Source organism: Eublepharis macularius, chromosome 11 (assembly GCF_028583425.1).
Source record: "Eublepharis macularius isolate TG4126 chromosome 11, MPM_Emac_v1.0, whole genome shotgun sequence".
Classification (NCBI taxonomy): Eukaryota; Metazoa; Chordata; class Lepidosauria; order Squamata; family Eublepharidae; genus Eublepharis; species Eublepharis macularius.
The window spans coordinates 75091748-75117803 of record NC_072800.1 but is presented as its reverse complement, the minus strand read 5'-3'; the positions used below and the strand labels follow the sequence as shown (position 1 = coordinate 75117803).

The window sequence follows — 26056 nt, the reverse complement described above, 5'->3', positions numbered from 1 at the left end:
TTTGAGGATGGATGGGAAATGAGCTGTTGGCTTAACCCAAGTCTTCAAGAATGGGTAAGTTCAAGTTAGTTGTCATTCAGGGCTTCAGTGAGATGTCAATATGGTGGTGATGAGCAGCTTTCATTTTATTTTATACCAATTTAAAGAGTAGTGTTCAATGTTCCATATAGGTGCCTGAAGTAAGAAATGGTTTTGGTAAGTGCTAATAAGTCTCTGTCTCTCTCTCTCTCTCACGCACACACATGCACAGGCACACACACATGCACAGGATCTTTTTCATAGCCTGAGGAGGATTTAAATTTGTGATACTGCATCCAATCACCTTTTCTAGGAATGAAATAGACTACCCCAAAAGAGTATCCTGAGAATCATGGGACCTGCATGTTCATAAGCTATTTGCATTAGGGGCTGTAGCATGGAGGGGAATTGGGTGAGACTGAGTGAAAAAGTTGGCTGAATCCAACCATTGTTTTGTTTATGGGTGCCCAGGTTGCATCTAGGGCACTTGAACTGTGGTTTGAACAGCAGCTACGACCTTTCCTGGGGGGGCCGGGGGGGCGGGGAGTGATTTCTTGTTGCGACATCCAGGTTATGGTATTTCAGAGCATTATATTTGAAGCTTGTCTCTAAGATGCATTTGGAAACTTCATCTGGTTCAGAGAAAGTCTGCCAGGTTGCTAACTATATGCTGAAGGCATTTCAACTGTGGTGTAAGATTTTGACTGGCTTTAAGGTTTTTTTTATTTTTTAGTACAGTAAGAAGAGCTGATATAGATCTGTGGACCTCTGGGGGCTGTGGTATTTGAAGAGCCGCCTTCTTATATGCACGCCACGTTCCAATGTGCACTTCCTCCTATAACTGTCTATGCTCCATCCTCTTTGGGCATTCCAGCCAAAATGTCGGGACTTGCCCAGGCAGTTCCTCAAAACACTTTACTGCATCACTTGGGTGAAGTAGTTAAAATGTTTATTAAGGATTAATACCAGCATCAAGCAGCTCAGACAATGGAATTGGCAGGAATGCCCAAAGATGATAGCGCATAGGCAGTTACGGGAGGAAGTCCCCAGCCCCCAACATAGAAACGGCTCAGGAGGAATTTTGGTGGGTAAGGTCTGAGGAAGGCCTGAGAAGAAGGGAGGAGGGAAAGAGGAGTTCAGCTTCTCCAAGGCTGAGTTCCCAGCGTGGCAGGAACTCGAAGTGAAAACACCTGTAAGATAAGCAATTAGTCCTAGCCCATTAGAAATCAGCTTCGCTCTGCACTTACTCAGAAACCCATTACAACAGTAGAGCAAATCAAATGCAAATACAATGGCATGGCAGATATGCAGGGCTTATCTGACAAATAAGATCATACACTGAGCCCTTTTACCTGATGTTGCACTTTTAAAAGTGATGAAAACGGTAACTAGGCAGGGCCTTTCTGGTCATGGTACTTTGACTATGGAACATTTACCTCTTCGCTGTTTGTAGGTGTCATGCAAAAGATAATTGTTCTTAGGCTGTTTCTGTGTGGATGCTGGTTGGCAGCTGGTTTAGCGGTCTTAATTGCTTCACAATTTCTCCTTGTGATGGTGGAACCTGCTATAAGCCGTCTTGGAGATCATGTGATTGAAAACCCAGAGTATCTGTTTTTAAACAAATAATAGGGTACAAAAAAGGAGCATTCATTCTATCAGTACATTGATGTGAGCCAAGAAGGTCTTCAAATATACTTCAGTGGTAATTAGAACGTTTTTAAAAATTATTATTATGGAATAATTATGTGATCTTGGCAGTTATGCTTCATAGTCACATAAAAATAAAACCTTGCTCCTTGAACTTAAGCATGGCTTCTAGCCTTTAATATAACTCTCATTATGTGGTGGGCGTTTTCTATAGAACATACACCCATAGTGGTTTTGAAACATTTTCTTCCCTTAAAATGAATACCTTGAAATGTAGTGATTTCACTACCGCCACGCTGCAGAGTATGTTCGTCTTCTCCTTATTTATTTGGAAACAATCAAAATTCCATTCTGCTGTACCAGCATTCCATCATCTCTTTAGAACTGGGCTATACAGATACCAACAGCACCAAGTTTCTTAATGGGGTGTGTGTGTGTGGGGTCACTAGGAGAGCATGACTCGTTCCACCGTAATTATATCCCCCACACCTCAACTTATCTTGTATAAGTGAATGACCATCACATGTTGTCCATACATAAAATCTGCATCTTGGAGGTCAAAGCCTGCTTCCCAACCAGTTCACAATAAGAAGAAGCCTCCAGGGCTGTACTGCATTTCTGCTTAGCAGGCAGAGATGCAGAGTGGTCCTCAAAGCTGCTAGCACTATACAACTTTCTCTGCTTGAACCCTATAACACTGGTTATTTAGTTGTGTGTCACTGATATTTTTCTGGGCATAAGATGGGCTGGGAGAATGGATTGTGCATGATACTGTTTATAAAAAAAACAAACCCCAAACTGCTGAGGAGCCATCGTTCAACTGGTGCCAGGGTATGGAAGGCAAAGGATTTTAACACTTTCATTCCCGTTCTTTCCAAGTGATCTTCTCTTTGTACTATTAGCTATTTTATCAATGGTAGGGATGGATATAAGAGGATGGTGTCAGTCAGCTGATAAAGAGGAAAAAAGACAGGGAAAGGAAGTGTTTATTGCAATTGTTCCATAGCTAAAACTCATCCCCCCCTAAGACATGTGGTTCACGCTTTGAGGCCCTTTTCAGAATTATAGTATTGCTAACCTACTTTTACTTTGTGTAACCCCAATGTGTCAAAACGTTACTGGAAAAGCAGAACGTTCTGTCAGTATCTCATCACTTGAATAGGGCGCGTTTGTTTTTCCTCAGGATATGCAAAAAAAAAACCCCTTCTCAAGGTATTTTTTTAACTGGAATTTAAAGTTTTTTCAAGGAAGGGTTACACTGCTGGCATTGGTACGGAACAGCTGAGATACAGAAGATCAAAAAGGAAGCTGAAAATAAATGCTAATTTTCATACACTGGTCGACCAGTCAATAGTACTTGAGGTTGTAGGCTAGCTACTTGTAGAGAGATAACTGGAGGGAATTTTAACAGAAATGGATGTTCTGCACATCAAGGAAGGTTTACCTATCAACCTTTATGGGAATCTATTGCAATTAAAGGGGCAGACTTCACCCGCAGTGTCAGAAGGAGAGGAGAATTAAGTTTGATGCTTCTCCTTCAGATGGCTTCAGTGTATTTTGCTGTCTTCATGTGAAGGAAACAAAGCCTAATTTGTAGCAGCGCAGCATTGCACTGAACATTGACACTTGCCAATAGAGCTATTATGAACTACTGAATTATGAGAATTAATTTGTTAGCAGAGAGGGTAGCAGATGGCTGTGCTTACCTACTCATGACCCAAAGAGAATGCTGCACCTTTAACAAATGGGTGTTTGGCAGGTTTCCACAGTTGTATCTTTTCCAGTCTCATGCTACAGCAAGGAAAAAGGTGTTGCTGATAGATAGTAGTTATGCATTGTTAAAATAAGTAAATGCTTCTTTTAAAAAGACCCTTCTGTTGGGGACTATTGCATCTCCTAGCTGTGGAACATGTGACAGTTCTATGTTGGATGAAAAGGAGAAAAAGGAAGTGTAAAGCGCTTCTGTTTCCTGTTCCCTCTGCATTTTAGTTGTGACCAAAGCAGTTCCTCAATTCCATTGGTTTCTGCTGGACAAAAGCGCACATGCTTGTATCTAATGTTCCTCAAAGTGGCGCATCAGGTCTTAAATGAAACAAGAATCCTTAACTTTACTTATTGCTTTTTCTAGGCATTACCTCATAATAACAAGTGCTCCTTGGAGAGTACTCTGATTATAAACTTGGCTTTACTCTATTGTCCTGGACATTATGCTGCAGTTCATTCTGGGAAATGCTTGCAAAATGTTTTACTGTTGTCTTCATTAACTATAAGGACTACATTACCAAGATTGCTTCCAGTTTTCCTCCCTGACTCTAGAGATTCCCAAGTGGTGGTCTAGGGCTTGTGCTAGATTGTGAGAAACTCCTCAATGGCCAGTATGGAAGGCTGTGGGTGGTTGGCCATTGTTGGTGGGGACATGCTGCATCTGTGGGTGGTAGGTTCCAGTGCACTGTTTTAATAGCATAATTTGATTTACAGCCTAGATCGTTTATCACCAGACCATGGAACAAAAACAAAAATAGATGATTATCTGTTTAAAAGCTGTACATGCATGTAATCATTCTGATGTGTGTGTAAAAATTATTGTATATGAAGGTAAACGCGGGTGGTAGTGTAGTGCACTGAATTGTGGTGGTCATATCAGTGCAATGTTCCTGTAGAGGAAACGTGTGTGTGTTTTTCTGAAGTCCTAGATTCCAACTGATCTCTCTGTCATGTGTGTGTGTATACTTCAGGTTAATTTGATCATGCTTGCTTTCCACACAACATGCAGCTTGAACCAAGGCCTTAAGGCACCTTGAGTTATTAGCTTGCTGGAAGCCTTGATGTGCTTGTCCTTGTATCTTCCTGCTATTGGGCGGCATATCCTCTGGTTTGTATAATGTGGGTTAACATGTGGCAGATCAAGCTTGAGAACTTAGGGTGCCAAATTTCTGGGTTCTCCACAGTCACTCAATAGCCATTCAAGTGATGTAACTTCATATGATGGTTGAGTTGGGTCTGGGTGGTATAAGAGGGTGTCTTAGAAGGGAATCTTTGTCTGGAGTTCTGTGGTAGCTCTCGACATCCCTGCTATCAGCATTTGAGAGTGCTAATTATGAGGCTGAGAATGCCAGCTTAAGCAAGTCACTTTTGGGTAGGATCTTCTACTATCAAATGGAGTGGGAAGGCATGAAGGGATGAGCCGGTGCTAGGCTCCCCCTTTCTTACAAGCCCAGGGTAATGCTGATCGCCACTTTGGGGTCTGGAAAGAATTTTCCTCTAGGCCAGATTGGCTGGGTATCCTTGAGGTTTTTGGCTTTCCTCTGGACATAGGGTAGGGGTCTCTGGGGAAGGTGATGGGGGCGAGGAAAGAGCTGTAAATTTCCCACATTGTGCAGGGGGTTGGACTAGGTGACCCTCAGGGTACCTTCCAGCTCTGTGTTTCTGAGAGTGAGGGAAGACTGCGTGTACTCTATCCCCATAACTAACCAAAGTACATAATAAGTTCACATCTTTTGGTTCTGTTCATTGGGTTCATTTCTGGCTGCATCTGCACATGGTGGGTTATTGTGATTTCATTGCACTATTACAAGACGTCATTCTCTTCCAGGATAGTCTTACGAATGATTGCTCTAGTGTAATATCCAAAGATATATGGATATGTAGCTCTTAGAGTGTTGTCACAGTAATTATATACAGTTCTAGTAATTTCTTTGCAATCCTGGACCAGCCGTTCTTCACCCAGCCACCTTTTTCTACGTGATGACAAGAATAGATTTAAAGAGCTTGTGTCAATTAACATGCAATTAGGAGTTTCTATGTTCAGCCCCGCCCCCTCCCAAATTTTCTGAACAAACATAAGCTTGGTGTGCTAACTCACAGATGCCTCTACAATGGTGATTATGGGTTGGATTTTACAGATCTGTTTGCATTAATGGAGGCACCTGTGGAATCCAACCCCACATATGTAATTCCTCTTTGAGTAAAATTAAGACCAATATTCGCAAATGGCATAGAATTCCAAACAGTTCATTTTTTATGGGCTAAGTTATACACAGTATTTCATGTACTAGCATAAGTTTCCGTTTCCCCTCAGATTTCAGCCTTTTTCTCTCTTCCCCCACCCATGGATTCAGAATTTTTCATCTGTGTTCTTGGATGGTTCCATGCATGATTCCAGTTGCCACAGACAGTTATTGCCTGGCATGTGGAAGAGACGGGATATCATTTGCTCTAAAAACACTTCCCGAGTCACCTTTGTCAAATCACTATGGCGTTCTTGTTTCTTTTCTAGATGAAAATGATTGTCTCACCACCCTACCTTGCCAGAATGTTCTAACAGCATTCCCCAAAGAGTTAAGATAACAAAGGCATTATTCGTGTATATGAAAGTCTGAATTGGCTTCCCTGTTTTGGGGGGGGGGGGGTTGCAAGAAAATGTGCTGTAGTCCACTCAGCATGTGTTTTGGTTAGGATGTTTAGAAGGGCTGTACTCTTGGATTTTCTTTGCAGATGTGCTTAATGGCATGACCTGCTGTTACTCCAGTGGTTGGTCCCATGCTGCCATAAGGATGCCAAAGATTCACCATTGTGAGTAACCTTTGGATAATGGCCAGCAACTGTGCACTGGATGCAAATTTCATGGGGCCAGGCATCAGCAGCAGACTTCTTAACCATAACTCAGCAGCAACCCACATGAGTAAAAGTCTTTAGGTGTGCTGTCTTGGTGGCACGGGAGCAACTTTGGGGGAAGAGCTGTGGCCATGCTGGTATGTGTGTATCCAAATGGAATCTCAGGTTCTTCAGGTTTGGCAATATCACATAATTTTGGGTTGGATGGGATCTACCATGCCCGGATATGTATGACCCATGTGCCATGCTAGTGTGGTCCAACTCTTGCATCAAAAAAGTTTGGTGCAAAATCTGTCAGTTACCTTCTGCATTTTGCATGACCGATTCATGAAGATGCCTTTGAGCATTGCCCCTTCTTCTAACCATGTGGTCAATTTTCTGTTCACAGCTTGTAGCTGTATTCGATGAGCAAGACCCACACCATGGAGGAGATGGCACAAGTGCCAGCTCCACTGGCACCCAGAGCCCCGAGATCTTTGGAAGCGAACTGGGTACCAATGCTGGGTCAGCTTTCCAGCCTTACCAAGCAACGAGTGAAATTGAGGTCACACCGTCAGTCCTTCGCACAAGTAAGTAAAAGCTCTCTGTGCCTCTCCATATTTCATCTTCATTTACTCAGATGCCAGTTTCTGTTACCCTTTCATGCAACTGGGAATATGATTCATTATGTGTCTTTATCGAACGCTGATTAAAGTTCAGAGGCAGGCTAGGTATTAGAAGCAGCAAGCAAATAAGCGTCTGCCTTTCTATTTTTAATATCTCAGCTCTGAGCTGTTTTAAATACTCCTAGCATCTTCGGTGTATGTGTGCGCTGCCTCACCAATTCTAAATTACCCAGGCATGCAAACTTATAGTACAGTTTCTAGGTTGTAGTTTCCAGTGCGGCAATTTTGACCTGGTAAAAAAAAAAGAAGATGAAAAATTGGTTTATAAGCAGCAGGTGCCTTTGAGCTGCCCAGTTCTATCAGTCTGCTGGAGGTTTCTCTCATCCCTCTGCAGGTTAGATATCATCAAATGATACCCTTAAGTTTTCTCCCTCCCACTGTCTTAAAAATAACGAAAAGTGAGGAGTAGCTTGTCATATTTTCCCATCTTGAAACGGTTGCAGATTTTAGGATAAGAGCTTGAAGTACCAAAAATTGAGTGAAAAAGTAAGAAACTGTCCCTGAAAATGCCAGGCCTTCATTGTGTTCTTGTTTGCTTCCTAATCATGTAGAACAACTTGCCACCATCCTTGTGTCAGGAGGCTGTGCATTTCTCTGCCCCTGCTCTCAGGGCCAGATTGAGGGGGGGCAGGGGGGGTAGTCTGCCTGCGGCGCTGCCAAGGAAGGGGTGCCAGGCACAGCTGCCTGTCGCTGGGAGCGCATGGGTGGCAGCATGGGAGGCCTCCCAGCTCCCCATGCTGCCTTTTGCCTGCTCCACAGGATAGGGGGCGGCCGGCTTGCAGGGTTTGTGTCTGTGTTCAGAATCCTAGATTTCTTGCATTGATGATCTGTGCTTGAATATCTTCTCGATACCCAAACATGACCAGTATATCATCTGGGTAATGGTTCTAAATCTTTATGATGGCTACCCTCTATTTCAGTGAACTGAAATAGTTGAGCTTTCCCAAATGTAATAAAAGCAAAAACCAAAACTAATTGGAAGAAATCCACCCATGCTTCAGAAATGTGGTGAGAGAGATCAATGGAAAAGTGAGAGCAAATGTATTATATACATTAAGGTGATCAAGGAAATGACTTTTAGATATGTAACCACTCCAAAGGAAAAACTGTGTTTTTTTTTAAAAAAAGAAGTTTCAGTAGATGCTTCAAGATGGTTCAATAAGCAAAGCTTCCCATGTCATGTTCCTGAGAAGCATATGGCTTCCGTCAAGACAAAGATACATACATTGTGACTTCTTGTACATAAAACAATCATGTTGGATCACACTAAGGTCCGTTTAGTCTATCACTCTGTTTCCAGCAACGTCTATGGAAACTTTACATATGGAGGTTGTAAGATTTTCCATTTGGCACGGATTGTGTTGGTTGGTGGTTTTTAGAACAGTGGTGCGTACTCCTGGTTCATGGTCCTGCCTCATAGCAGGAGGTTTTAGGGATCTTTTTGCAATCCTTTCGGATTCTCTAGTTTTTACAAAATGTAGTTTGCTACGTCTGCACCTCCGTCCTTCCCTATTTAATACTTTAGATGTAGGGCATGGAGGACGTGATTAAAAATGGTAACTTAGGAAGTGTATTTGCATGACATCTATGTGCAGAGAAGATGTGAAATATTTTGGCACAGATATCCTAGAAAATCAAAAGCAATGTTCTATGTACTACTTAAAAGAATTCCTTTCCCTTTCTTAGCAGAATACTTTTTGTTCTTTAGGGTGCTGCAACCCCCTGGGCAATTAAAGCCATACCAGCAATGTTATTTGACATTAAAGCGAACTGATTTCAAATACCTGATTTAAATATACTTTGAAAATAGGAATAATATCCCTATTGTATTTCCTTTTTAACTTGTGAAATGAAGCATGGCATACAAATGGTATTCTCAGGATTTCAAATAATTACCTTTTTTACTGTTCTACTTCTATTCAGCTCATAAAACCCATCCAGTGTGTAGTGCTAGTTGCAGATCCTGATTATTACATGTTGACAAGATCATATATCTATTAATTAGATTGGAGATGGGATGCAAAATTGCTGTAATTATTGTAATTTTCCAACTAATTGTAGGGTTGGTGGTGAATATTTTACTTCTACCAAATGAAAAACAGTGTTCCATCTGAAATTGTTTGGTAGCAGTTGTAGATACTTCTCTCTAGTGCTTTGTAATTCCCCCCCCCCCCGCCCCACACCAAATGGGCTGCTTCTTTTGACAATGCAGCTCATATGCTAAAACAGAACATTTTCATGTTGCTGTTTATATGCGTCTGAGAGGTAACAGAGCAGCCCCTGTTCCCATGCACTGTCTAAGCACATTAAGCCGAAGCTTGAACACTCTGCTGAGATTTTCATCTTCCTTTGTTCAGGTTGCCACGTTACCCCGCCTTTTTTGTTTGTGTATAAATTGGACCACCTTCCCCAGAAAGGAAAAGGTTAGCTAGATCAATTCCAGCTGAGAAAGTAATATTCATTTGGACTGCCATTCTACCCCCCCTGTGCGCCGACATGTAACCATGGACTCTCTGCAGTAATCATGTACGGTGTTCATGGAGGGGTGGCTTATATTGGATCTTCGCAGCTAAGCAAGAATAATACTGAGCAGCAAGCAAAGCCTTTGTGCTATTCTGTATTGAGGCTGCATAAACCATACATTTAAGCAGCTGCTGAACTTGGATTTCTTTCTTTGAAAAAGATTTCTTCTTTTAAAGTTTATCTCTTTGGTTTGTAAGTCTTTTTTCTTTAATTGTGACCATCCGAACTAAGTTTTCTGCTCCGGTAATTCATGATTTGAATTAGATTTTTAAAAAAACTTAACTGTTCTATACAAAGTAGATTTTTATTTCTGGTGAAGTGGATGTCTGCCTGCAGGCAAGGGGTTGCTGAGGAAGATAGGTTGAGGCAAACTGATCTTTATTCCCTGCTGAAATATAGAAACCGGAGGCTCAGGTGAAAATTGCCAAACCTAATGAGCAATTTGGCAGATAAGGCAGGATGTCAGGTGATGACAGTTCAGTCACTGCAGCTCGGTCTGAGAACCAACTTGTTGGTTTCATAGGACTGTGTTTAAAGACTATAAATAAAATCCTGGATCACTTGCCATCAGATAACACACACAAGCTATTTTTCTTTGTGTCATTCAGCTTTGATTTAAAAGCCTTTAGAATGTGTTTCTTGTTCTTAAAATTTCTGCCTGGCAATACATATTCAACAGTTTTGGACTGATCCAGAAATAACTGGATTGCACCACTTTGCGTCTACAATGTGACCTTCTGGTAATGTTCGTATGGCATACAGTTGGTTTTGGGGCATCAGCTTGGAATGCTCATGATTTCCTGATCAAAGCATGTGGTACTTAGCAACTGCTTACGTATCTACAGGTTTTCATAGGCTTTTGTGATTCCGATCAGGTTTCTGTAAAGTTCCTCTACTCTGGAATAGCAATCCTGTACTGTACCATCTGTTACTCGTGACAGTTCATTCCAACCAATAAAACAGCCTTATGGATGGAAGCAGTCTTGGCTGTCTTAGAAGTTAGTAAACTGAAGACGCAGGTCAGCATGCTGTGGTGGTGGAGGTGGGTGTGTTGTCGCCATCTCTGAACACAGCAGGCTTGGTCCAAAGATGATACCAAGGAATGACCTGCTACAAGTTAAGCCTGAATAGAACAACAACAGAACGCCACTGGTAGTCACAGTTCCCAGCTCAAAATAGATCAATGCATCATGAATGACTTGCGACCTATGCTGGACCTTGATACTGTTTTCTCACCGGCAGTGGGAGGCAAACCTTTTCTTGCCCACAGACAGCCCCCCAACCTTAAATAACCTGTCGCTCATAACAATGCACTTCCCAACATGGTCACAGACTTTGAGACGAGGGCCTGGAAAAAACCTAGATGCCAACTCTGTCCCCATATTCACTCCAACAACACAAAATCACTAGATATAAGCAACATCAGCTATACCATCTCAGGCTCATCCACTTGTTCATCCAATGCTATATATGCCATCGAGTGTCAGCAATGCCCCAATGTCCTTCAGCTATCTCTATTGGACCACTGATCTAATCAGCAGGGTTGCTGGTTGCCTGTTAACATTCCAAAATGCACTTGTAAGATCATGTATTCCAGTGCTCTTCCACTGTATTATCACCCTGTAGGTGGAACACTTATAAACAGGCTGGACTGAATAGACTTTCATGTCTCCAAAGCAGGCTTTGGGGTTGTCTGGCATGGTTCAGGAATAGAAAAAACATGGTTTGTCATTACATAAATGAACACGTGGGCTTCATGGGCTTGGAGATCCCTGTTGCTGTCTTTCTCTGCTCCCCTCACGTAGTGAACTTATTTGTCTTTCAGTTCCTTGGAACACTGTTCTGTTTTTATTTATTTACTTAATTAGATTTCTAAACCACCCTCCCCCTTAACTGGGCTCAGGTTAGTGTACAACATTCTAATACAGTTCTAACAGCATAAATAAGTTTTCATAATTAAACATATATATAATTATAAATTGAATCAATCAGTGAAGGTAAAAAGACATTTAAATAGCACAACCTGAGCTATAGATGGCCTTAAACAGTATATATTTTGATGGTTGTTGTGGGTTTTCTGGGCTGTATTGCCGTGGTCTTGGCATTGTAGTTCCTGACGTTTCGCCAGCATCTGTGGCTGGCATCTTCAGAAGTGTAGCACCAAAAGATGCCAGCCACAGATGCTGGCGAAACGTCAGGAACTACAATGTCAAGACCACGGCAATACAGCCCGGAAAACCCACAACAACCATCGTTCTCCGGCCATGAAAGCCTTCGACAATACACCAGTATATATTTTCTCCCTCCCTAAGGGGCCAAATAATGAGGCTGGATATGGTGGTAACTGTTGCTGTCCTCATCCATAAGCCAGGTGGAACATCTCTGTCTTACACGCCCTGCGGAACTGTATTAGGTCCTATAGGGCCCATGTGTGTCCAGGCAGAGAGTTCCACCAGGCAGGTGCCAGGGCCGAGAAAGCCCTGGCTCTGGTTGGCTCTGGTTATATCTGAACCAGGAACCATGATTTTCAAATTCTGGTTTAATGATGATTTGGTACCTTAGTTGGTAGAGAACAGAGCTTAGATACGGTGATGACTGGATTGGTCACACAAGCAGAAGGGCTTAGAGCATAGTGCACGGGGAAGGGGAAGTTTTCAGTCTTGATAATGGCCCATCCTCAGGCTTGTTATTGACAGTGATGTTTACCTAAACCACAGCTGCATTGACGTCTGCTGTTGAGTGAGTTTTTTCCCCCATTGAAGGAGTTGTTATTTCCACAGAGCATGCCACTTGAATTTCCTAGAGAGGTTTCTTTTCCCTGCACATGAACTACTTGGTTCAGGCAGTCCCCTGAGTAGGACTTTTTTTTTGCACATCACTGCAAGCCTGCTTTTGGGGAGGGGGGGCTGTTTGTGGTGGCGTGTGAAAGGCTTAATTCCAAGCAGCTTCCATGAGCTTGCAGTGGACATGTGAAGCAGCTCTGGGACATTTGCCTGAGGTGTCAGTGAAGCTGAAAAGGACCACCCACGGCAGGCAGCTCATGTTGTTCTCTTTCATTTACAAACAGATGTCATTCCCTTGAGACCAGAGAAGCGTGAGTAGGTGGCCGAGTGTTCTCATTTGTGGATACACCCTCTGGTGCTGTCTCATCGAGGGAGAGCTGAAGCAGATAACGAACTGGGGCTGGAGCACAGCTGTTCCTCCCCTTCCCACCCCAAGCTGTCATAGGAGTTTTTTTCTGAGTCATCCTGGCATCAAAAGCATTGCACTGAACCCCAAACGTAGGGAATGAAAATTGCACTGATTATTATTCCCCAGAAATGTGACATTTAATTCCCTGGGTCCCTATATCATCTCATCATAAATCCAGTTTTCTTTTAAAATAAAGCCTGTCTTTTCTACCACCCTAGCCAGCTATCTGGATTTTTCTAGCTAGCATCCATTGTGAATGATTTTTTTTCAGCACAAAAGCCCAGCAGATTAAAAAAAATATATATCTTCCTCCTTTTGCAGTTCTTGATAAGGATCTCTTTGTTTATCTCTCAGGACTATATTTATTTTTCATTTCCCTCTAACTTGAGAAATTGCTTTTCAATCCCATTTTGGGTTTTTGTTCTGGTTGTTTTCCCCTGCTAGAGAATCTTTTCTAAGAGAGAAATCCCTATCCGTCTAGATGCTGTGTGCGTGTGTTTTGTAGAGCAACTTGCTCTGTGTTTGTGTGATATTTGTGACAGAGGATGGCTTCATGTAGTCCTGGCCTTTCTGAACATGATTGGTCTGCAATTGGAGCTCACGGGGTATTTTTAAATGGTTAAATGAAGCCGTTTCAAAGAGGTTTTCAAAGGCAGTTTCCATAAACTGTGTTAAACTAATGGAAACCTATGTGACCAATGGATGGATAATGGTGGCAAGATCTGTTCTTTCTAGGAAAGTGTTCGACTGCCAGCAATATTTCAGCTGCGCCAGACATATTTGTGAAAAGTGGTTCAGACCATGGAAGCTATGTTGGCATTCAGAGAAGGCTGGATCTGACCATGTCCCTGAGCTGTGAGTCTCATCCCAGTGGAGTTCCGGATCTGGTTCAAGGTGTTAACCTTGGTGTTCAAAGCCCTTCACGGACTGGGACCTGCATACCTGCAGGACTGCCTCTTCCATTACGTCCCCTGCAGAGCATTGCGTTCTGCAGACAAGCAACTCCTGGCCCAAAGGTCCCCGGCCCAAAGGACATCCATCTGGCCTCAACAATGGCCAGGGCTTTTTCTGCCCTGGACCCGGCCTGGTGGAACGTTCTCCAGCTGAAGATCTGGGCCCTGCGAGACCTGTTACAGTTCCGCAGGGCCTGTAAAATGGAGATGTTCCACTGGGCCTTTGACTGAGTGCCAGCGGGTATCCTCCTTCTTCCATCTAAGACCACCACTTTTTCTGGGGCTCCCCTTGGCCATCTACTATGCCCATATACGGACTCCCAAATATTTATTTAAATAGCCCGTGCCTGCACTATTTTAATGACTTTTAGAGATTATTATTGATTTTATGGTTTTGTGATTAATTCTCTGTGTTTTATGAATGTTGTTAGCCACTCTGAGCCCATTTGTGGAGAGGGCGGGGCATCAATCAGTCAATCAATCAATCAAATAAACAAACACACAAACACACACACACACAAACAAACAAACAAACAAACAAACAAACAAACAAACAAACAAACAAACAAACAAACAAACAAACAAACAATCCTATAGGGAGGGTCATCACTAATTTTCATCCAATACAGGGAGGTTATGCTGCAAATGCTCAGCTATTTGTGTTTTTCCAGGAGACTGAGTAGTTTCTTGACTATTCCAAAAGTACTTAACAAGAAACCCCACAACATGGTTTCCGTGTTCATGTTTGACTCCCCTCACTGCCTGATTTAATATGTACATTTTGACAAATATATACATAAAGGATGAAGAATGTCTTTTACTCCCCACTTCCGTTTTTAGCTTCTCAATTCAACTTTCAGACCTCCACCACTGGATCATTTAGTGCTTCTATCAACTGGCCATATTGTTGGGCTAATTCCTTGCTAACCAGTCCTAAATAAGTGCTAAGTAGCAGTGTTAGTTATTTTCTAAGGATTTTTTTCAAGGATTGAATTCATTGTCAAAGTGAGTTTCAAAAGTTTAGTATGAATTGTCAACACTTCAGTCCTGAACCTTAATCTCAAATAACATATACAAGAGAACATAAAGTATAAAAACCACAACCTAATTTTAATGAGTGCTAGCAGAACTTGTCTTTCTATATGTGGATCAGGTTTACTTTTAAATTCTTTGACTCTTGAGCTTGATATATGTATTGTATTAAACAGCTTTTACTGCCAGACTGCATGATTTAGCTTTTTAAATGAGAAAATATGACGATTTATAATCCTCTCTGTGTGTCAAATATTCTGGGTGCCAGATTTTGTGTTCTTTGGCTGAGAAATTAGCCCTTTTCTCCATTTAGCAGGATTATATAGTTTTGTACATTTTCTCTGGTCAAATTTAACACAGTTTATGAAGCTTGGGTAATGGGATGGGTTGCATGAAGCGTGATAAATTAGCATGCTGACTTTGGATGTGTAATTAATTTGTATTCAGATGGTTCCTTGTTAAAAGAAGCTGTTGTCATATTAATAGCAGGAATGTGTAGCCTTCTTAAGAGTGCATTCTGTGGATTTCCTTGGCATTGTTTCTCAGGGCCAAGCTACAAGTGACGAATGACACAGATTGGACACTTGACAGCTTCCCTCAAGTTTTGATGGGAAATGTAGGCATCCTAGTCTTGCAGCTTGGCTCTCCAACTGCTGTCCAGTGGACTTTTCAACTGTCACTTGCCCAACATTCTGCCAAGCTGGCAAGTGTCCAACCTGTGTCATTAGTCACTTGTAGTTTGGCCCTCAGTCATATAAATGGTAGGTGAGACAACTTGGAAATTTCTCTTCACAGTGGTGCAGTTTAGATGACACACAAAACCATGGATTGATCAATTGATTATTTATTTATTTTCTTTGGATTTCTATTCTGCCCTCCCCACAAAGGGCTCATGTGATGTTCTTAGGAGTATATCTAAATGTAATTGTGATGGACAGCCTGGAAGTGCTGTACTCACTGCTGCAGGATGATTAAGAGTTAATCCCTCACAGACACAGAGAGCTTTGAATGACAGGCTACTCTGAAGCATCTGATTTGGTAGCATAAGCTGGAAAGAGGCAGATCTGTTTTCAGTCCTAGCTGAGAGGAATCAAGCGTGAAGAGTGGGGAGATGGAGTCTTAACAGGGAGCAGTTTTAACACTGGCAGGAGAATTGAACTCTACGCATGTTCTGATTTTCAATCTCCCCCCCCCCTCTCTCTCACTCACACACACACGCACGCACGCACGCACGCACGCACGCATGCATGTAAATAAACAAGTTAGTTGTTTTTTGAAGTTTAAAAATGTTTCTGGTGGCATTTCTGCCATTTAAGGATGAGGGAACTTCACAGTAATATGTGGTGATTGTTTATTGTTGGGGAGTATGGGAGGGAGGTGGTTTGAGTGGCTGAGTGAGCCAATGAGTGTGTTTTGCTTGTGGAGTATGATTGGTTGATGGTTGAGAGAAGATGTGGTCCGTGGCCTGGTTTTGGGGAGTGGAGAGAGAGTGTAAGAGTTTGCCTGTGACCCAAACTATGTGTTACGGTTTTTGGTGAGTCGGGTTGGGGATTCCTGGGCCTGACTTGCTTTTCTTGAAGTCACACAGCAGTTGAGGGGAAAGGCAGGAGCACAATTCTGCTTGGAACTCTGATAAGGGGGGGGAGGGACTCCCACCTCCACCTCCACCCAGTTTTCCCAAGCTGAAACAACCCCAGCTGAAAGTTACTTGCATAATTTTGGAGCTGCATGTGCTTGGACCGCTCCAAAAGCTATGCAGATAACTTCCAGACAGGGCTATTTCAGCTTAGGAAAGCTCTGTAGAGAGGAAGGCAAGGAGCCCCTCCTTCTCCTGTGTTGTAGTTCCAAGCAGAATTAGGCTCTGGGGGATGTTTGACACAGTTGCACTGTGACTGTAGGGGTACTTTGTTGGGTCAGGGGAAGCCCTAGCCCGACTTGCTAAAAACATAACATGTAGTTTAGCCACAGTCTATGCAGGGAGTCAGTCTGTGTCTGAGACAGAGTCTGTTTGAATAATCAATGCCTGAATGTTTCTGTCAGCCATACATTTTTTTTTGTTTACTTGTTACATTTATCCTTAAGTTCTATTTTTAAATTTCCATTTATGTGTGTCTGTAAAACTAAACTTTGTTAAATCTTAAAGAAAGTTTCTTTACATTGCTGCAAAGTGTATTAATGGTTGCATTGGTTTAGACAGTCAAATATTTTAAGAATAATAATACAGAGAGACTTAAATTGCCCATCAGCGTATGGTACATCCCAGAGGATGGCTCTGGAATAAAAGAGGCCCTCAGAATAAGTAAATAATATGAAGTGCCAGTAAGTTAGGTCCAAGAGAGGGGTGTGTGGGAATAATTGCTAAGGGGGTCATAGTGCCCAGTACTCCATAAGGGATAGGTTATGCATTGGCAGGTGGGGGTCAGTCTGGGTGGGGACCTAATATAAGAAATAGGTTTGCTCAAGTAATAACATTTGATTTATATACTACCCTTCAGGACAACTTAACGCTCACTCAGAGTAGTTTACAAAGTGTGTTAGTATTATCCTCATGGCAGTCATCCGGTGAGGTGGGTGGGGCTGAGATATCTGCGAAGAGCTCTGACTGATCCAAGGTCACCCAGCTGGCTTCCAGGGGACAAGTGGAGAATCAAACCTGGCTCTCCAGATTAGAGTCCTGCTGCTATTAACCACTACAGCAAACTGGCTCTTAGTGCCAGAAGTGAGTGAAAGGTAGGGATCCTCCTCCTGAGGAGAGAAAGAAAGACCATTTCACCACATACACTAAATATGATTAGTTAATAGTCTGAATGTGGAACATTTCGGAAACTACATATTTCAAGCTGCGTTAGTAATCAAAGTTAATCTTAACTCTGGTTTAGTGTTATATATGAATATAGAATCATGGCTTAATACTTAACTTCATGTCCTGCTGCTTAATCATACTGTTCCCAGCTACAGAGGTGCCTGGCATGAAAACAAAATCCCTTCTACCTTTATAGCCTCTCACTAGCCAATCCCCTTGACCATGTCCTTGGCTGTTGGTCTGCTCAGGAAAAGCCATGCTTAGAGCGGCCAAAGATTGCTGAGGAGGATTCTGTGGTCCTTTCAGAGTCACCAGCCAGTGTTTAAGGGGTTAAGGATGCTGTGAGGCTTTAGCTGTAATGGAGAGCTGCAGGCCAGTAGAGCAGCAAGGTTTCTGTGTGGAAGGTGTTCAAAACCACCCATTGCCAACTCAAATTGAGTGATCATCTATGGCCAAATTAGCCATAGGGTTAATAAGCCATAGCTTTCCATTATGTCTGAACTGACCCAGTAGCGTGTAAGATTTACCATCAGTTTGGATAAATGTTTGAATTAGAACCAAGTTCACATTGGTATCTGCTGAAGTAATTACCTAGAAAAACTCATGCTTGTTCAATAAAACCATTTCATTGAATCTTAAAGATGCAACTGGATTATTTTAATAAGTGTTCAGGCAGCAACATTTGCATACATATATTCTAAAAAGGCATAATTATGTGCAGTGTTTTAATATATGCTGTAATTGTCCTAGATTTGAATCTCCTGCATGAAAAATACATTTTATATGTATTTAGGATTTTGATAAGCTTTATTCTGGTTTGTCAAATATGGTTTTAAAATATGGCTGCTAGAGAAAACTTGAACAAAAACTCTATCATTTTTACTTAAATTGTGGCATGTGTATAGACTTTATAGGTATGATCTGTTCTTTTTAATGTAATTCTGCATGTTCTTATTTTAGGGGAGGGCTGTAGTTATGAGGGCAGTTGCCCTGAGCGTTGCATGTAGAAAGTACTGCATCAGAAGTACTGTGTTTAAGTACCTGAAATGATCAGATCCTGATCCATGAAAATGCAACACCACAATGAGTATTTTATGTCAAAGATATTTTTAAGGTAATATACTTAGCTGCTTCTTGTTTTTTCTTTCAGCTGAGAAAAAAGATGTACAAATATACAGAGTATAGAGAGAAGAAAGAAGGGCCTTAAGTGATACTTCAGTCTCTTGGCCTCATAGAAACTCTAAAAAACAAGAAAAAGACTTGTTCTTGAGGGATAGCTGCTTTTACTGCATAGCATTATGGCTTCAGAGATGAACCAGGCATCTTCTTACCGTTGTCTCCAGAAGAAGTTTGCAGAAGAAGAATTCTGAGAGAAACTCTCTGTTCTTTTTTCACTTCACAGTCTCAGAGTCTCTCTACACGAGACGCCTCAGTGCATGTTCGCCAAGTGTAGGGAGACACAATGTTAGTCAAGAAACATAGTTTAAAAAGATAGAACCGTCGAGATCACTCAGAGGGTTTGTTAATTTCATCTTCGCCTTGCCAAAGGCTCTGTCAATTTCACCTCTAAAACGTGTCAATTTCACAGTCTAAAACTTGTGGGATCATAACCCAGAGGGCAGCGAGGAATGGAAATGGGTTAGAGCTGCTTTCCAGAGCTGGGCTCGGACCTGGAGAGATTATAATGGGCTGAGGTTTTCCTTCTGGCATTTCACAGCCCCTTCACACAGCTCCTGTGTATAGCAAAGCCTTTGCCCTGTTTCTGGCTCTGTCTTTGTAAACTGGCTAAACTGGCTAACATTGCATCTCCCGACACGTGTTCTTCACATGTCAGATGTCTTGTATAGAAAGACTGTCATGGTTTTTCTCCAGAAGTTTGTGTGTGTGTGTGTGTGGGGGGGGGGGCGTTCTTGCATTTGATTCAGAAAGTTAAGCAGCTACAGGATTATTCTAAATTAAATCATTGGCCAAGAACATATTCTCTGTCCATTAAATTGTATTGATGGGGTAGAAAAGCCCTCTCTATCAGAGTAGAACCAGTTCCTATTATAAGTAGGGTTGCTTTGCATGGTGTGTCAACTAGTGGGAGTTCAGGGGTTGGTATGGATAGGTGCCATAGATGGTACTCTTAGGGGAAACTCAGAACTGATGTCTCACCTTTCTGGGGATCACTGAAAACTCTGGTAAATCCATAAAATTTCTAGCAAGTCCTAGAGCAGTCTGATGTCACTTTCAGGAGTTCCCAGGAAGTAATGTCGCCTGATGACAGTGTTGATTTTTTTCTGTCTTGCTGGCTGATGGGGCAGTGACGGGCAACAGGAATTGTGGTGGTGGGGAATCTTTTGGCCCCCCAGCAGAATCTGGTGGAATCCTGATAATGAAGCATATAAAACTTTACAGAAATGTGTTTGTAACATTCTTTTAACTTAAAAAATAAGTATTTGAAAAAACAGCTTGAGAATCAATCGGACAGGTCCTATGAATGATAGTTTGAAGATGGAACAGATATTCTAGATCTTAAGTTTCTGAGACATTAAATTTCTCTCAAAATCTCTTCTCTGCCCACAGTCACTGAAAAGCAAGCCCTTAAATCATTACCCTAGGTTGAATGCAGTGATGCATGAGAGAAAAGCAAAATATGCCTAGTGCAGTTTGGCTTGTGCAAGCAGTAGTATAGCATCTGCAGCCACACATAGGGCTTTATTATAATTTTTTAATCAAATATAACTTTGTGCATCTCAAACACTGGAAATGCAACAGATGGGTCACATGATTTCATTTAATTTGGTTTTGAAATTGTATTGGAAGAAATGCCTTGTGCTATGTCTTCTACACATGGAAAAGCTAGTGGGAATACAAACCCTTTCAGTGTACAGAAGCAGAAGCAGACGGTAAAAAATCATTTTAGCACTTCTGTTTAGACTAGATCTTTTTTGCATACAGAATTTATTTTATAGGGTCCAACCATGCAAATACTTCCATAGAAATATTTCAGTGAATTTTAAATTACTTGTGATTCATTGTAAAATGCAGCTTGTAGAGAGGGCAGGAGAGGATGCTCACCTGTTGTCAGAGCAGTCACGATTATTCCAGAAGATACCCTTCTTCTGGGCAATTTGGTAGTGTCTGTATGCACACACTGGGGTCGCCAAGTACCCACTTGGAATGAGAGATCTCTCCCCCACAACTTCTGCTGCTCTGCCAACAGGCAGGAGAAAATAAAGTAAAAAATCGCTATCAGCACAACAGTGTTTTAGAGTTTCATTTGGAGTGAATAATTGCAAAAAAAAAAGAGAGAGAGAGAAGAAACAGAGTATAAATGAACGAATACTCCAAGAAAATGGATGTGTTGAGCTGGAAATGCAAATGTTTGGAAACCTGGCTGTTCTTGAAGTGTTGTGGTTAACCACTTGAAGAATAGTTGTGCTCCACGCAGTACTGTGTTGGCAATAAATATGAATGACTGCATTTTTTAGTACTGAACACTTGTTTCACTATCTCATTAACTTGTCTCCAGGTCATCATTATTTGCAGTAGACATGTAAGCAATCAGCCCAACTGTGAATAAGACTTGGAAGATCTCAATTTGTTCACCAATGAGCCCCAAACGGTGGGAGAGGCAAAATGTCATTTTTTCCTGTGAATTATTAACTTCAGTTCTAATTGGGAGTGTCCCTGTACACGACATGAAAAATTGTAGCCAGCAGTCCACGGAAAAGGAAAGGAGGGGGAACGTACACTGGTTTATGAGTACTTGTCATCACCTAATAAATAATAATGCTCTCTGTTGGCTTCATAAAGTAGAAAAATAATGTAGATGTAATCGGTATTGGAGAGAACTAGAACAGAAGACTTTAAGGGCTGTGATTGTGATGCTGAGACTGCAGAGCAGTTTTGCTCTGCTTTCAAGTTCAGTTCCTCCATCCTGCAATGGATAAAAAATAGTGGCTAAGAGGTATTTTGGTCAGTCAGCCATACCCTCTTGATGTTCTGCTGAAAATACCTAGCAAGTCAGTCATAGTAAATGCTAGAGGTTGAGGGTTTTTGCTTTGCGTTTGTGCATCTGTAACACCAAGCCATGGCATGGTACAATGTGAACAATCCCGGTGTGCTTATAGGATGCTCAACTCCATATATACTCAATCAATTATTGGCTTCCTATTTAGTGCAAACTGTAGCTTATTGACGTACCTGAACCAACAGTTAGAGCACATATAGCAATGCTGATTTGGAAGGTAAGTGCAAATCATTGTTTGTCCAAAATTGGAAGTCACTAGTTGTGCAAGGGAAGGAAGAAGCATATATGCATGCATGGGATTTGTTCAGGTAGCACAAAACCAGGTTTTGGCTTTAATATCTACCCTACTTTTCTTTACTTCCTCATTTTTTCAAAAAAGACTAGAATGAGGTAAGTTTTTAAAAGGCAAGGTATGGATAAAGAATCTCTCCATTTAATGAGACATGCTGATATGTCCCATTAAACTCTTCACACTAGACCTCTCTCTCTCTCTCTTCTAGGACTGAAAACAGACCCTCCTCTTTCCAGCTCATGCTACTCAATCAGATCCCTTGGAGTAGCCTGTCACTCAGCTCTGTTTCAGCGAGGGATTAACCCTTGATAGTTATGCTGCTGTCTGTACAGCCTTGGCTTTTTTTTAAATGTGTGCAATCCATCACAGCTGGGCACTCTTATAGGATACTGAATCCTGCAATACATAAAACTTAACCCCCCCCCCCCGAAATTAGGAATATGAGGTAGATTAAGTTGAGACTCTGGGATTGGCACATCACCCTGGGAGTTTCATGACAAAGGGTGTATTTGTACCCAGGTTTCCCCAATTGTAGTCTGACACTCTAACCACTACACAATACTGGCAGAACATGCACAAATAAATCTTATCCTACACACTCATTAAATTGTTGGCACAGTAGGCCGTGCCTTGTATGCAATTCAGTTGCTCATCTTAATGTGTTGTTCATGTAAATAAGAGTAGAAACTGCAGCCTTTAATAAGGGTCAAACTCTGTAGATTGCCTTACAGCTGATTTGCATGTTACTTTCAGCCAGGAAGTATTTTAAGGCCCTCTCATTTAGATGCAGATTATCATATGTAACTATATCAAGGGTGTGCGGGAATTGCTGTTGAGGTAAAAAGATACATGCAGAGGGAGTGCACTACCAACAAATGAATTTGTGGAAGCTCCATTAAAACAAGCGAATGTTGCACAGCACCTTTGCACCAGTTTCTTTTGTTTCAATAGAGCTAGCATTGGAGAGGCTACCACTCAAAGAGGCTACCCAAAGTCAATCTCATAGGGGAGAGTTTACTACTCAGCTCTGTTCACACATTTAATGTGCACACAATAGTTCATATTTCTGAGCTTCTGACACAGAATCCGTAGTCTTTCATGAAGTTCCTTGAAAATCTATGCAAATTTGCCATTTATGAGTTTTCTTGTATTGTTGAGCTCAAGCTTGCTCTGTTACATGTTAAAGTCTGGACTCACCTGTCAGTTGTGTTTATGGTGTGTGTGTGTGTGTATGAGTGAGTGAGTGAGTGAGTGAGTGAGAGAGAGGGGGGGTGCTTAAACCCTCTCTGTAATGGAGACTTTCTGAAGTCAAACTGAACCCAGACAAGACAGAAGTGATGCGGTTGGGAAGATGGAGATATTGAAGGATGTTGTGCTCTCTACTTTTGATGGGCTTCAGGAGCTATACTGGATCCAGCCTTACTACTAGAGAAGAAATTTAATGTAGCTGTGAGAAATGCCTTCTTCCAACTCAGTCTAGCCCAAAAGATGGCCCCCTATCTTGACACAGCCACCTGGATCTATGCCCTGATAAAATCTAGATTAGACTTCTGTAATACAGTCTGAATATGTCTACCCTTGAAGTCAACTCAGAGACTCCAGTTGGTGCAGAATGTTGCAGCTCAATAATTATCAGGAATTAGGTGGAGCAGGCATATTACTTCCAGATTGCAATCACTACAGTGGCTACCTGGCAGTTACTGGGCTGAATTCAAAGTTTTGATTATCATGTAGAAAGACCTTTATAGCCTTGGTATATCGGATCTGTGGGACCTCCTCTCTCCCTATGCTTTGCCATGGTAGTTTCGTACACCTGAACAGGCCTTCTGTAGAAGCCCTGCAAATGGGCAAAACCAACAGCTGCTCATACATGCGCATTCTCTGTGACGCCCCCCCCCCAAAGGAATAGCCTGCCTGAAGAGGTCAGAAAAGCTCCCAGTCTCTCATTTCCCCACAAATTATTCAGGAGGGCTTTTTATAAAGGCAATAGGGCTATACTGTAAGGAAATGGTTCAGAGAGATGTTTTGATTAAAGGGATAGAGAATGTAGACTGTACAACTGTGTTCTCTCTACTGCTAAGTTTGCTCCTACTGGTTAGTTTCCATGTCATTTAATACGTCATGTCAAATATTTTATTTCAGTATTGTTTCAACTCTATATTGAATTCCTGCTTGTGTTCAAATTTCTGCAGCCCCATTCCCTGTTGTTTTGTTTATTGGATGTCCTAGCTGTTGATTATGTTGACTTACACTGTTTAATATGCCTTGAGTGTCAGTGAGAAAGGTGGACTATAAATAATGAAAATAAATAAATAAGCTAATTATTACATTTGGGAGAGGGGGTATTTCATGTCACAAAGTTAAGTGTTTAGGATTCTGTTTCCTATCTGACAATTTTTTTAAAAAAAAATCTGGCTTTGAAACAGGAGGAAATTAAATAAGCAATTGAGAGGCAGTGTAGTGTAGTGGTTAATAATAACATTCGATCTATATACCGCCCTTCAGGATGACTTAACATCCACTCAGAGTGGTTTACAAAGTATGTTGTTATTATCCCCACAACAACAATCACCCTGTGTGATGGGTGGGGCTGAGACAGTTTCTAGAAGCTGTGACTGACCCAAGGTCACCCAGCTGGCTTCAAGTGGAGGAGTGGGGAATCAAATCTGACTTTCTAGATTAGAGTCCTGCACTCTTAACCACTACACCAAACTGGTTAGAGTGACAAGCTACGATCTAAGTGACCGAGATTCGCTTTACCGCTCTGCCATGAAGTCTCTCTGGGTGAACTTGGGCCAGTTACAAATTTTCAGTCTAATCTACCTCACAGAGTTTGTTATGAGGGAAAAAATGGAGGCGAGGAGCCGTTTTGATTCCCCATTGTGGAGAAAGGCAGGATACAAATGACATTCTTTAAAAAACAAATTAAATAAATTCTAATTCTATTGGAACTTTCAGTGATTGTTTCATGCCTGAAATGGAAATCAGTGTCTGATTACAGACTGTAGAAACTTCTGTCACAGTGAAGGGATTCATTGACCCCCTAACTGTTGCTGTGACAAACAAAAATAGAAAAACGTATTTATTTAGAACATTTGGAGCTTGAATTTCTCCAGTATTGGACTCAAGGCTGGTTACAGTTATGAGAAAAGCAATATACAATTCAAAATCCATAAATATTTTTAAAATGTAATTTAAAATTAGGTAATTTAAATTAGATCTCTCCCCCCCCAATCCCTAATTCCTATAACATATTTACTTCTCTGTTTTCATCCTTCCACTTTTCTAGATTAGCTTCATGCTCTCTTTCTCCCCCTGTCTTCCTGGATCCGCATTTCTAATATTACTCCTGGAGGCCTCATCAGGTTGGAAATAGAGGTGGGCACGGACTGAAATATGAACCAAAATTAAGCACGAACCATGCCAGTTCGTGGTTCACGAACCAGCGGTTCATCAGATCCCATTTATGATGAACTGCCACGAACTTTAGGCTGGTTCGTTTTGTTTATTTTTTGGTTCGTCACTGCAGACAGCCTGATGCCAATCAATGGGTTTCCTAGGCAACAGGGGATGGACTTCCTGCAGACCTTCTGCTGACCTGTAAGTGAACATCTGCTGGCCCAGAAGTGGCCTTCTGCTGACCCGGAAGTGATGATTTTCTGACCTGGATGTGACGTTTTCACAAACTAAACGAGCCGGTTTGTGAACCAGGGGCAGGTTCGTGAAATTTCATGGTTCATGAAATTTGACGAACCACGAACCACATGGTTCACTTTTTTCCTGGTTCGTACCCATCTCTAGATGGAAATAGCAATTGGACTATTTTCTAATCTCACATGTTGATTGTTGTCCCTTATTGTGAGGGAAGTACACTGTTGTACATACACTAAAACACTGTTTTCTCAATTCATATTTCTTGAATGTTGTGTCTTTTTGTAGAAACACTTCTTTGTACTATTTATGAAAGAAAAGCCCCCCCCCCCAGCAGATTAACAGTAAATTAAAAGTGATGTTTTTCTGCTACAAATGTACTTGTAGGCTTCTGAAAAGTCACTTGCCTTCTAGGGAGCAGCTTTGGTATTAGGTGCTGCTGAGGGAAGGGCAAATCTGGGATAGAGTTTTAAGGAGCACGAAAGCTTTAGACAGGCATGAACCGTCACTCATATAGCACTTCTTGGTGTTGCTGAATAAATTTTGCTGTAAATGTCATTATAGTTGAGGATCTTGAGTTACTGAAATCGCAAAATCATAATTCTGCCATATTTACAATGAAGAGAATAAATTATGTAAGAAGGCAAA

General features: G+C 41.6%; 1 protein-coding gene across 1 annotated transcript in view; it reads left to right on the top strand.

Annotated features, from left to right (window-relative positions):
* The window catches only part of PARD3 (par-3 family cell polarity regulator), a 706595-nt gene that overhangs the window by 229756 nt on the left and 450783 nt on the right, over positions 1–26056 (top strand). The window contains exon 3 of the mRNA XM_054991157.1: positions 6668–6848. Within this exon, the coding sequence (XP_054847132.1) occupies positions 6668–6848 (181 nt within the window). The remainder of the gene's footprint in view (positions 1–6667; positions 6849–26056) is intronic.